General features: G+C 36.2%; 2 protein-coding genes and 1 non-coding gene across 3 annotated transcripts; 1 reads left to right on the plus strand and 2 right to left on the minus strand.

Annotated features, from left to right (window-relative positions):
- The first annotated feature begins 548 nt into the window (after nt 1-548).
- Nucleotides 549-5,490, plus strand: LOC109206351 (AT-rich interactive domain-containing protein 1-like). The gene is made up of 2 exons (XM_019369179.1): nt 549-2,124; nt 4,263-5,490. Exons 1-2 carry the CDS (start codon nt 880-882, stop codon nt 5,115-5,117), a joined length of 2,100 nt encoding a protein of 699 aa, XP_019224724.1. The 5' UTR covers nt 549-879; the 3' UTR covers nt 5,118-5,490.
- Nucleotides 5,491-5,786: 296 nt separating this feature from the next.
- LOC109206352 (probable mediator of RNA polymerase II transcription subunit 36b) lies at nt 5,787-10,466 on the minus strand. The gene is made up of 7 exons (XM_019369181.1): nt 10,401-10,466; nt 9,824-10,158; nt 9,628-9,723; nt 8,770-8,847; nt 8,488-8,664; nt 6,570-6,638; nt 5,787-6,132 (listed from the first exon to the last, which is right to left on the minus strand). Exons 1-7 carry the CDS (start codon nt 10,414-10,416, stop codon nt 5,956-5,958), a joined length of 948 nt encoding a protein of 315 aa, XP_019224726.1. The 5' UTR covers nt 10,417-10,466; the 3' UTR covers nt 5,787-5,955.
- A 261-nt stretch (nt 10,467-10,727) lies between these two features.
- On the minus strand, nt 10,728-10,813 carry TRNAY-GUA. Its single transcript is given in 2 exon segments — nt 10,728-10,763; nt 10,777-10,813. It is a non-coding gene; the product is annotated as a tRNA-Tyr (tRNA).
- Between the last annotated feature and the right edge of the window lie 1,970 nt (nt 10,814-12,783).

The raw sequence follows: 12,783 nt of genomic DNA on the forward strand, positions 1-12,783 counted from the left end.
TGAAGAAAAAAAGAAAAAATTCCCCACAAAAACTACTATGGGTAGGAGATATAATTAGTTTGATGGGTAGGAAAACAAATGGGTAGACAAGGGTAAATAGTTCTATTTTTGTGGGTAACTGTGTCATTCTCCCATGATAAATACCTTTTTAATAGTTTTGAATTTGACCTGGGTTAATGAGTGATTTAACCCATAATGAGACTTAGCTAGCGTTTGGCCATAGATGCCAAATTTATTTTGAAAAATCTGATTTGGGTAAAGTTTGGTTTGAAGATGAAGATGTGTTTGGACATACGTTTTCAATATATATTTTCCAACTTTATTTTGGAAAAATATGTATATAATTCCCAAGTTTTGGGATTTTGGCCCAAAATCAACTCAATAGCTGATTTTGGGGTTTAGGATTTGGCCAAAATATGAGCAAAATTTATGGCCAAACATAAGTTTTGAAAATAAATTCCAAATTTATTTTGGCAAAACTTATGGCCAAACGGGGCCTTAAATTAATGGGACACCAAAGCAAGTACTAGATAACCAAATGTGAAATCCCAAAGAGAAAAAAAGAGAGAGAGAGAGAGACCGTCCTCTCTCCTTCTCATTTCTCTGTGTAGTAGAGGGAAGAAGGGCGGGTACTATAATTTCCCAAATTTTATTGTTAGGTCCCTGGCTAGATCCATATCTTCCCGCCCAAAATTCAGTGCCTAAAATCTTCCCTCTTTTTTTCTAAGACGTTATACTTGTTTCACTTGTACAAAATAAAAATAAAAAAACATTTATTACGTCAAAAAAATTTCGGTTTGATTTGTTTCTTATTTCTTTGTGCATTTCTGGTATGTTTACGACTGATGAATTGTTCATAGATTTTGAAATTGGAAAGCAATGGCAGGTTGGTCGAAGAGAGTTGATGGATCAGGTATAGAGAGCTTCAGAAAGCCCGAAACTGGCCCGGACCCGAAACAAGTTGTAAAGCCCGAAGTAGTAGATTACGGTGATGCTAAGCTGTTGTTTATAGAAATTTTAGCTCAATTCTTCAAAGAAGTTACTGGGCTTTTGTGTTACAGGCCATTGCCACCAATGTTGGGTAATGGAAAATCAGTTGATTTGTTCAAGCTTTATTTGGTTGTTAGGGAGAAAGGCGGGTATGAGAGAGTTTGTGTGAATGGGTCATGGAGTTTAGTGGCTGAGGATTGTGGGTTTGATTCGGGTTATGGGATGGGTTTGAAGTTGGTTTATGTTAAGTATTTGGATGCCTTAGAGAGATGGATGTTGAGACTTAAGAAAAAAGGGAGTAGTAATGGTGTAATAAATAGTGATGTGAGAAAATGTGATTTGGGTTCGGGTTTGGGTTTGGACCAAGCTGGAGTTCCGGTGGATGTTGAGTTGGATTTGAAGGAGATTCTAATGAAAATTGCGGATGAAAAAGCCTACGACTGTGAAAATAGAAGTGTTAATGGTGTTGAGGCTCGGGGTTTTGATGACTTGTATGAATGTACTGAGACATTTGATGGTAAAAGAAATTTGGATCACAGTGCGGTTACTGTAAAGGATATTGACGAAAATAGAAGTGTAAATGTTGAACAGCTGCATGATGTTGTTGAGGCTCGGGATTTTGATGGCTTGAATGAATGTACCGAGACATTTGATGGTAAAACAAAATTGGATCACAGTGCGGTCACTGTAAAGGTTATTGACGAAAATAGAAGTGTTAATGGTGAACAGCTGCGTGATGGTGTTGAGGCTCGGGATTTTGATGGCTTGAATGAATGTACTGAGACATTTGATGGTAAAAGAAATTTGGACCGCAATGCATTTACTGTAAATGATATTGATGAAAATAGGAGTGTTAATTATGATGAAGAGCATTTGATGTGTGTCAGCGGAAGGGAAAGTGTTAAGGAAGATTGCATTAGTAGGAAGAGGAAGCGAGAATCATACTTGGATTTGGTGAGGTGGGTTGGTAAAGTTGCGAAGGATCCTTGTGATCCTGCTATTGGTTCTTTGCCGGAAAGGTCTAAGTGGGAGGATTATGGCGATGAAGTGGTTTGGAAGCAGGTGCTGTTGGTGCGAGATGAAATGCTTTTGGAAAAGAATGTGGATACATGTGCTCAGTACTCGGCATGGCAGGTACTTAGTTTTCACCTGGAGATTGATACTTCATATCATTATGAATTACTAAATATTAGTTCGTTTAGAGGATGTGTATACCTTATTCGTTTTGCTAGATAAAATGTCTTATTTCTTCAGTTCAAGAGCTCACCTCATTGCTATCATTTGTTGCTTTATGGGCATATTGATGTGCGTGTGTGTGTGGGGGGGGGGGGGGGGTGAGGGAGAGGGTGACTGTTTGGCATGTGATGCATTTTGTGTGACATATCTTTTAATTGAGTGCATTTGCTTAGCATTTGTTTTGGAAGATCAAAGACTGCATTCAGGTTTAACTTTCAATATGTCAAACAACTTTGCTAATTATTTCTTGATAGTCAAGCACGGAGTTGTACCAAGAAAGTCACAGTTAAGTTGCATTAGGAGGCATCATCAGTGCAATCTGCGGTTTCTACATGTAAGTCAATAGGGGGTCAGCTGTTTTATTGTATTTATAGCAAGATGAGATCCTCTAAACGAGGCTATAACAAAATATATTTCATAAGTTGATGAGATAACTTATTAGGGACAAGGTAGGAGTGGCATCTGTGGAGGACAAGTTGCAAGAATCGAGGTTGAGATGGTTTGGGCATGTGAAGTGAAGTGATATAGATGCTCCGGTCAGGAGATGTGAGGGGTTGTCCATGGCGGGTCTGAGGAAGGGAAAGGGTAGGCCGAAGAAGTACTGGGGGGAGGTAATTAGACAGGACATGCCGTTGCTTCAACTTACCGAGGATATGACCCACTATAGGAAGGTGTGGAGGTCGAGGATTAGGGTTGTAGGTTGACTAATAGTAGTGTGTTCTTCCTAGGGTTACCAGTAGTACTAGGATTATTTTTGTATTATCGTATCATGATTCTTTATTATTATATGTTGTGTCATTCATGCTTGTTACCATACTACATTGTTGTTATCATTGTTTGCTACTTGGCTGCTTTATCTTATCTCTACTGTTCCTTGAGCCGAGGGTCTATCGGAAACAACCTCTCTACCTTTATAAAGTAGGGTAAGGTCTGCGTACACACTACCCTCCCCAGACCCTATTTATGGGATTGCACTGGGTTTGTTGTTGTTGTTGATGAGATAACACATTTCTTGGGAAAACCACAATAGGTCCAAATAGTGCGCAAGGATAGGAGCCATGTTATTCTGTCAAATAAAGAAACAGTTGGCATAGAGATGTGTTATCCCTTCCTAATTGTGGTAGGTTATTGAATGGACATGCTAAATATAAGAGAACACAGGACAGATGTGCTTCAACTTGGGTAAAGATGGTCTAGACATAAATAGCGGAAATGTGAAATTATGAAAATTAGAGAGGCTTCCAACCTCTGGTTGTTAGAACTTCGTAGAAAATGTCAAAAGAGTATTCATTGCTCCTGCAGGAAAATGCAACGGGCTACTTAATCTGAGTTATTATCAGCTTTGACTATTAATCTAGACTAGAGAAAGCTCCACCGGGTGAGATTGACTGTAAAATTTTGGATGGAGGAGGAGAGAAGTGTATGATTTATGCTAATTTTCCAAATAGTTTAGTGTATCATTTTTTTAAATTGCCGTAGCAAATCATGATCTGCTGGGGTTGGGTGTTCTTGATAAGGAAATACCTTATGAAAGTTCCATCTACTCTGTGAATGCTTTGGTTAATTTTGTATAAACTAAAATATAGTATGCTCCAACTTTTCTGAAAAATACAGCTTGCTATCAAAGTGCTGATTGTGTTTGTCCACTTGTCACTCTATGTAGCATTTTCCAGATTGATTAACCAATGCACTTCGATCATGTCCGTCTTTTAATGGCATGTTTGTAACTGGGGAGAACTTCCTGCTTCCTGTTCGATCATTTTATGCACAGCATGCCATTTTTGCTAGATAAGTTGCTGTTTAGCAACCAATACAGCATCCCTTGGTTTATGTGCATTTTTATGACTGAAAGTAAAACTTCACTAATTGCACAGAGTTTCAGTACAGAGCATCGTATCATTTTCCCTTCAGCTTCTCTTTCTATCCTAGCATTTACACTTATCTAGCAAGTCATGTTTATGTGAACATCCAAAAGTTATGGAAGATCACGAATTTTGTCCTGGCTTGGGTTAATTTAGAAAATCTTTGCCTTCTAGATAAAACAGAAGATGCATCCCTCTATGTATGATGATACTTCTGGTCCTGGAAGAGTAAGATGCAGCCAACGAGTTCTATCTGCAAAAGATTCTTTGAAAAAGATGCGTGCACTTCTGTTTTCAGTGTCATCATCATCAAGTCCTCATAGTGATAAGGATCAGGTCGATGGACCAACTGACTCTTCTGCAGAGTCAGCAGTTGGTTTTTGGTGGAAGCAGCGCAGAAAGAGAATACCAATCGGGCCAGAGTTTCAAGCAGATATTCCCGAATGCATTGAGGTGATCTATGAAAGTGACTCTAAATGGCTGGGCACCGAAACCTGGCCACGAGACAAACAAGGAAAAAACAGAATGTTAATTGACAAAAGAGATCCTATTGGGAAAGGAAGGCAAGATATCTGTGGCTGCCAATCTCCAGGTTCTTATGACTGCATCAAGTTTCATCTTTTCGAGAAAAGGAAGAAGATTGAGATTGAGTTGGGATCAGCCTATTATCAGTGGAAGTTTGACTCTATGGGTGAAGAAGTTGCACTTTGTTGGTCAAGAGAAGAAGAAGGGAAATTTCAGGATATAGTGAAGTCGAACCGTTTGACTGAGGATAAGAGTTTCTGGAATGAGATTTTCAAATTCTTTCCAAACAGAAGCAGGGAGTCTTTAGTAAGCTACTACTTCAATGTCTTCCTTCTCCGACGCAGAGGCGACCAGAATAGAACTAATGTCAGTGATTTTGACAGTGATGATGATGAATCAGAATATGGACCTAGATTTAAATGCTTTGGGCGGGATGCCAAGTTCTCCATCTTTTGTTCCCCAAAGAAAAGCACATCTGGATCAGAGGTAGTACATGAATCTTGATTGTGGTCATGGCATTTTCCAGAACCGTAAAGTGCTGGAGTTTCTTGTGCTTTTATTCGTCAAGCAAGTTATATTGGAAAGTATGTCTTTTACAACTGCAGATACAAGATTCCATCGTAGAATTGTACATTTTTTGGGTCAGTGAATTCTTAGCCTGCACAGCAGCTTCTTCCCTCTGTTTTGAGTTTTGACTACAAAACAAGTGTATGAATACTCCCCTTTACACTTCCAAGCTCTTGAATTTTTACAAAGGAACAAGATTTCTAGGAATTCAGTCTCCTAACCGCAAATTTCTTTGTAAGATGATGGATACATGCTGCACTGTCTGATATCCTCATAATGAGATAATACTTTCCTACTCTCCCTTAACTTTTGCTTCTGTGCACTTTCGATGGCTTTGAATAGCCCATTTATTTACATTTTGGAACTCTATCTGCTATGTGTTTAAAACAGAGCTGGTGCCTTTCTGGGCCAACAAACATATCAAGATATCACAAGTTTATAAATATTTCAGCTGATATGAGGGTACTTCTTTACCCCAAATTTTGTTATCCCTATGAAGCAATGCAGTCAAATTTTATTCAGTTGTGGATGCAAAGTGAAAACCACTTGCAAGCCATGTGCAGAAAGGATTATATCAAAAACAATGTATAATATGGAAGGGTGATGTTAACCTTTATAAATCTCATATATAAGTAGCAATATGTTCTGAACCAATCTTTGCATAAGAAATATAAATCTCACTGAAGTTTACTAGTGCAATTTTAATATAAAAGATGCCTAATTAGAAGCATAAATAAGGGATCTGGAGCTAGATAAAAGTTGAAACTTACATCAGCTAAGCAACAGGGTTCTTCTTTCTTGGAATTCGGTATCCTCCAATAACACAAGCATGGTGTCTTTGGTACTCGTCCATAGTAACTTGCTCAATAGGCTTGAATTGGTTGGCCTTCAGTTTCTGCACTTCTTGTTCATAGACTTTGTCATCTGGAAGGGTAGAGTCTATGCAGTTGGCCTGCAAAACCAAAAGGAGTCAAGACAGTACTTCACCAGATAATTTTGACATCTCACTGGCATCAGTATGATGATAGTATTTTAGTACTAAGGACAATATAAAGAGCTTTTATATTATAGTGCAAAACAGGGTAGCTCGGTGCACAAAGCATCCCGCACTCACGGCTAATGCAAGCATTTGTGGTCGCTTCCCTGGCTCGAACACATGACCTATAGGTCATGCGGAGATAACTTTACCATTGCTCCATAGCTCCGCTTCTTATACTATGAGTGCATTTTAACATATTATAGCAAGTTAGTCATCATACTTATTACTAGGTTACTAAGTATTGCTTATTGTAGAAATTTACATATAAATATAAGATGACATGATTATGTAAGCATCTTTTTATACCGTCAATGCATATACTGATGCTTTAATGTACCAAATGGACTCACCTTGATTGACAGCACAAAGTGACCTCCAACTTTGAGAAAATATGATGCATTCAAAGCTAAGATCCTTATCTGAAACGGGTAAAGTGTAAAGCATAGCACTCAATAGATATTGAAAGGGATGGGGGGAGAAGTGACGTTTGAAGTCGAATATATGCAAGTCATAGAAGGTAGAGAGACTATTTCTGATAGACCTCGGCACAAGGAAAGATGCAAAAGGAAGCAGTAACAACAAAAGGCAAGAAAGAAGCCCCCAGCGAGGAAATCTTTTCCTCTAATGAATAGTCTTTTCTCTAAAGACTTCCAATATAATCTTTTCCTCAGTTTTCTCTACCCCTTCTTTTTTTCAGGTAATAACTCAACCTCCAAATTTGAGTTAAGAGAGCATAAAACTTAATAATTTGAAAGAAAGAGTAAACAATTTTACTTTTTTCGATAACTTTAAAGAGTTATGTTTCTTAGACTAAAAACTGAAGGAAATAAGCAAATTCTACCCAAAATTAACATATGAGCTCAACATAGCCTCATTATTAAGGGAGAAAATAGAATGAGCTTTTTTCCTCAACAAAATGGATTGAGCTTTCAAGTCATTCCTATTGCACTTTACCTTCTTATAACTTATAGAGAACATAACAAATATATATATATATATATATATATATATTCTTCCGTCTTTCGCAATGCCAAACTCTCTCTCTCTCTCTCTCTCTCTCTCCATACATCCATATATATATATATATATGTGTGTGTGTGTGTGTGTGTGTATATATATATATGTATATAAAAATTGTTGTGGTGGACCTATTATACAAGTAGGTAGTAGTAGATCCCATAATTTACACAGCTTACTTTTGTGATTTTACTATACCTATTGTATTGCATTATCATTTAGACAATAAGGAGAACAACTTAGAGAGAAAGAAAGCATGAAGCACAATCACATCAAGAAAAAAAATATTGTTGAAGAAACAAAGCTAAAATATTATTGATTATATAACAAACCCTGACTAAAAACCTGTATAATATTGAGGCTTCAGCCTCTCTCTCTATGTAGCAACTTGCTATTAAATGTGAAAATAATTATTCTCCACTTGATCACTCAAAAGACTAAGAAATAGTTATTCTCCACTTGATCACTCAAAAGACTAAGAAATAGTTATTCTCCACTTGATCACTCAAAAGACTAAAAAAGTGGAAATAAGAGTAGCAATAAAAATATTAAGAAAATGAAAATAATGATAGCATCAGAAGCCTGGGAATCACCAAAGTATATGGAGAGACACCAGCTAATTCATCACATGCTTGATATTATATCAAACGAGAGTATCCTTCATTTTATCCCCAAATATTTGGAGATAAACCGGAAAAGGAACAAAAAGGCAACCCAAAAAAACTAGACAGATACTAAGAAAAGGAATATGGATAGAAGAAAATGAACAAATAAGAGGATGTTTTAGATTTTGAAAAAATCACTTGAATTAGTAAAAGAAATAAAAAGAAAGTGATTTGTTAATTAACTCAAGTAGGTGACAAAGGTTCAATAGGATCTTATGTAAAACAAACATCAGTCTCAATACCAAACAAGTTGAGATTGGCTATATATTAAAGCTCATCTCCGACCAATATCATAAAAAATAAAAATAAACAGAAAATATTAGAACTTCTCTGGCATAAAAATCTCTAAGATGATTAAAAGACTTCTATAAAGATACGACATGAAGTAACGTACTAACATGTAACAACAACAACAACCCAGTGAATTCTCACAAGTGGCGGGGAGGATAGGATGTACGCAGCATTACGACTATGTTTGATAGACCCTCAACTAATAGTAACGAACTAACATGACAAACATATTCTCAACGGAGTAATTGGTATGATCACAAGCATAGGATCTTATAAAGAAAATTAAGAATGTGACCTGATCAGGCTGAGCAACATCAGAAAAGATGACATCCACCATACCAACCAACATTCTGTATCTTGCAGGGTGCCTAGCATCTTCAATTATGGGAATAACATTTCTTCTGTTCTTGGCCATGTTCAACAAGTCCCTTCCACTCCTGTTTGAGAATTCAACAGCATACACCACTCCCCTCTACCAATAGAGCAAATACTATACAGTATAACAATTCACAACTCAATTATAATACTATACAGTATTAGTAATAATATAAGAAATCATTAAACATCTATAGCTTACTGGTCCAACTATGTCAGAGACATGAGAAACAGAAGTTCCAGAAGCAGCTCCCAAGTATAGAACACGGTTTCCAGGTTTCTTGAAGAAAGAAAAGAACATTGTTTGGCTCAAAAGTTATCGATATACTTTGCAAGCTTAAAAACAATCAAAAGTAAGAAAGGGTAAATCGTAATCAGATATAATAAACCTAGAGATGAAAAATGAAGTTGTTGTTGTAGATCTAATAGTGATAATATGAACTCCAGAGAAAGTATTCGTTAGAGATAGCGATAGAGAGAAAGTATGAGAAAATGAGAGAGTTGTATTATTTCAGAATTCTCCCCTTTTACAATGTGAAGGTCTCCCTTATATAATAAGAGACCTTCCTCGAAATAATAAAAAAGTTACAAAAATAGGTAACGTTTTCCTAGTGAAGACACTGAGTCCTAAACGATGTCGCTTTTGTCCCCACGTCCAAGTCGTACCCTTACGTTAGTCGGCGTATACTCACTGGGCGTACCCATTGGTGTAGAGACGCTGACGGTCAAATTTGACCCTATACAAACATAATATTAACTGACTAAACAGCTTGGGGAAAATATAAAGTAGAGCATATATATGATTGGAAAATAAATAAATAAATAAATAAAAAGGCAGCCCGGTGTACAAGGTAGGGCCGGGGAGGGTCGCACCCCAAGGGATGTGATGTAGACACCGATCCTACCCTAACGCAAGCATTAGTGGCTACTTACACGGCTCGAACCCGTTTACACGGAGACAATTTTTACCGTTGCTCCAAGGCTCCCCTTCTAGAGCATATGATGTAAGAATATTAATAATTTTGTTGAACGTAATTCCATGAAACAAATATATACTCACAATCCAAGTATCATCTATGCCACACAAGACTGCAGCGCACAATTTTGAACGGTATGGATTCCAAACTCTATACTCAACCTTTGTTCCATCTTCACTCTGGTGAATGCAAAAGTAAATTAATCAAACATTGAGGATTTTCAACTTCATTCTATAAACTGAACTAGAGGAAATTAAGATGGAATAACTAGGTAGGAACCTGAACAGATATGCGTTTCTCATTGTAAACAGTAACACCAGGTACCAAGTTTTTGGTGACAAGAGCATCCTCTTTTGATTTGGCTAAAAATATACCTTCATGCCTGTGAGGAATGATCACCACATTCCTACCACCTCTCATTCCTCCTCCGCCACGACCACCACCACCGCCTCTTCCTCTACCCCTTCCCCTTCCGCCAATGCCACCTCGACCACCACCACGACCAGCCCCACGTCCAATACCATGACCACCACCACGTCCACCACCACCTCTGCCTCTTGTAGCATTGGAGTGGTTACGTCCATTGAAGCCTCCTCTACCGCCACGTCCACGACCTGAGGTCAAGCAATAAATAATCCAAAACACAAATTACAACAACAACGAAAGACCCAGTGTAATCCCACAAAGTGGAGGCTTGGGGAAGGTGGAGTGTAGGCAGACCTTACCCTTAAGGTAGAGACACAAATTAAAGATAAAACTATTCAAAAAATATGAAAAACTATTTTTGACACAACTCAGAGATATATATAGTGAAAAGTACGTATTGATTTAATACACAATATTGACAAGTACATACCCATTGGAGCTCTCATTGTTAAGAGAGAAAAGAAAGAAAAAAGTTTGTGTTCTGTGTTAAGAGTGGAGATTGTAAAGAAGTTGAGAGGTGGATTTTGATTTCACAGGGTGATAATAGGGTTTTATAGGGAGGTAGATATTAGGGTTTTGGGTTGCACAAAGCCATAATGACGTGAAAGCCAAGTAACGTCAATTAAGGAAAATAAGGTATACGAACTGTTTACCATATTGGTTTTTATTAAGAAACGGTGTCGTCGCAAGGGGAGAAATAAACGCAAGACAAAATAAAGGAAAAAGAAAGAAGAAGAGAAATAAATAACAAAAATATTCCGACCTGCCGGATTCGAACCAGCGACCTAAGGATTTCAGCTAGCAAACTACAGTCCTCCGCTCTACCAACTGAGCTAAGGTCGGGTTGTGCCATCACCATTCATTACAACGCTATGTCTCTTATTCAATCAAATATGGGTAAACGAAATACTCCCCTCGTTTCAATTTAGATGAGCTAATTTGATTCGGATGGAGTTTAAGAGAAAAAAAGACTTTTGAAACTTTGTGGTCTTAAAATTTTAAGGGTAAAAGCTTTGTGGGACAATGACATTTGTGTGGTTATAAAAGCTTTTCATTAAAGGTTAAATGAGTAAAATGAAGAGTTTAAAATTCTATTATTTTCAAATTTAAAAATATGTCATTTATTTTGGAACAGCTAAAAAGGAAAGTACCTCATCTAATTTGATACAGAGGGAGTAACACATCAATTTATAACAGAAAAGTTATTTAACTTGATAAAATATACGTATATAATGATTACTAATTTTTCAAGAAATTATTACCTTATACACTTTGCTATAGTTTAAAATATGGGTGTCAATAGTTCGGCTCGATCTGTTATTTTATAAAATTTGTACCTTACCAATTTTTCGATTATTCTATTATGTATAACCTAAATTAGACTTTTCGAAACCGTCCCAATCATATCGGTTTCTCTTCGATATCGGTACGGTTCGATTAATTTTCGGTATTTTTTAAATATCATGTGAAATTCACGATTACAAGTAGAATACAATAACATATGTTGTTTTATAGGACTTAGAGCCCGTTTGGCTTAGCTGATTTAGAATAGCTGATAAGCATTAGGCGCTGAAAAGCACTTTTAAGTGCTGAAGCTCATTTAAAAAATAAACAGTTACGTGTTTGGATAAAAGTGCTGAAATTAATAATATGCAGCTGAAGAACTGGATATACGAAAAGTTTTGTTTTAAAAAGAAGTATTTTAGGGATAGAATAGTAAATATATTGGTCAAACTTAAAGTGCTTATAAGTTGAAATTTGATAAGTTGGGGGAGACCAACTTATGACTTTTGGCTTATTTTTGGCTTATAAGCACTTAACTTATAAGCACTTTTGATTTTACCAAACGCGTAGATAAGCCAATAAGTGCTTATAAGCCGGTTTGACTCTCTAGACATTTCTTAGCAAAACTCTCTAGACATTTTTACTGTTTAAAAGGTAATGAATTAAAAAATAAAAATAAAAGATGGCTAGAATATAGATCCATCAAATATTCTACTACAACATAAAAGAAACCAAACAAAGGCAAAGAAAAATAAATCACACGAGTTGAAAGATATTAACCAAGCTGGGGCTCAAGAACAAAGTCTATAGAATATTAAATATTCAAAAAGATAAATCTAAATTATATAAAAGGAAGCATATTCGATACATTGTAGTTTGCTACTCGTAATCGCTAGAATACTTTATGTCTTGCTAATAAAAATACTTGAAATAACTTAGTTTAAGTAGAAGTAACATAATAGGTTTTAGGAATTAGTATTTTGAGTTTAATTACTTGTTGACTTGTAACAGTTTTCATAATTCCAAGGCCCAAAGAAAAATTTAATGCATTATTATTTTTAAACTTACTAGATAAAAATATTTTCCACATGTAAAATTTATTGGGTACGGTTCGGTATTTTTCCGGTTTATTTTTATAAAATAAAAAACCTACCCTAAATATCGGTGTGGTTATAGATTTATATAAAAACCTACGGTTTCCTAAAAAGAAACCTAAAAATCGGTTCGGTGCGGTACGGTTCAATCGGTTTTCGAATATCCATTGACACCCATAGATTAAAATATACACCAGTTTACCAGCATCACTGAATCAGGAAATTGATTCGATATATAAATCGTATAATTATTAGTAATTACTATTTACAGTTCCCTCATTATGAATTGCCAAATAAAGGTGAGAGGGAGAGCACGAGAAATATAAAGCAAATCAAGTAAAAAAAGATAATTGGCAAAATTAGTCACTTATAACTCAAAGTTCTTAGACCTCTTGCTACAAATTTTAACCTATTATATTTTTGTTAACTACTTCC

This window comes from Nicotiana attenuata, unplaced genomic scaffold (assembly GCF_001879085.1).
Source record: "Nicotiana attenuata strain UT unplaced genomic scaffold, NIATTr2, whole genome shotgun sequence".
In the NCBI taxonomy this organism is placed as follows: Eukaryota; Viridiplantae; Streptophyta; class Magnoliopsida; order Solanales; family Solanaceae; genus Nicotiana; species Nicotiana attenuata.

Excerpts from the sequence above, each read along its gene's own strand:
- LOC109206352 (XM_019369181.1), bottom strand. Across the intron at positions 8,848-9,627 it reads GCATAGATGATACTTGGATT|AAACCTGGAAACCGTGTTCT; the intron begins GTGAGTATATAT and ends TCTTTCTTCAAG. Across the intron at positions 6,639-8,487 it reads ATGTTGCTCAGCCTGATCAG|ATAAGGATCTTAGCTTTGAA; the intron begins GTCACATTCTTA and ends TACCCGTTTCAG.
- LOC109206351 (XM_019369179.1), top strand. The coding sequence starts at position 880 with ATGGCAGGTTGGTCGAAGAGAGTTGATGGATCAGGTATAGAGAGCTTC. Across the intron at positions 2,125-4,262 it reads CTCAGTACTCGGCATGGCAG|ATAAAACAGAAGATGCATCC; the intron begins GTACTTAGTTTT and ends TTTGCCTTCTAG.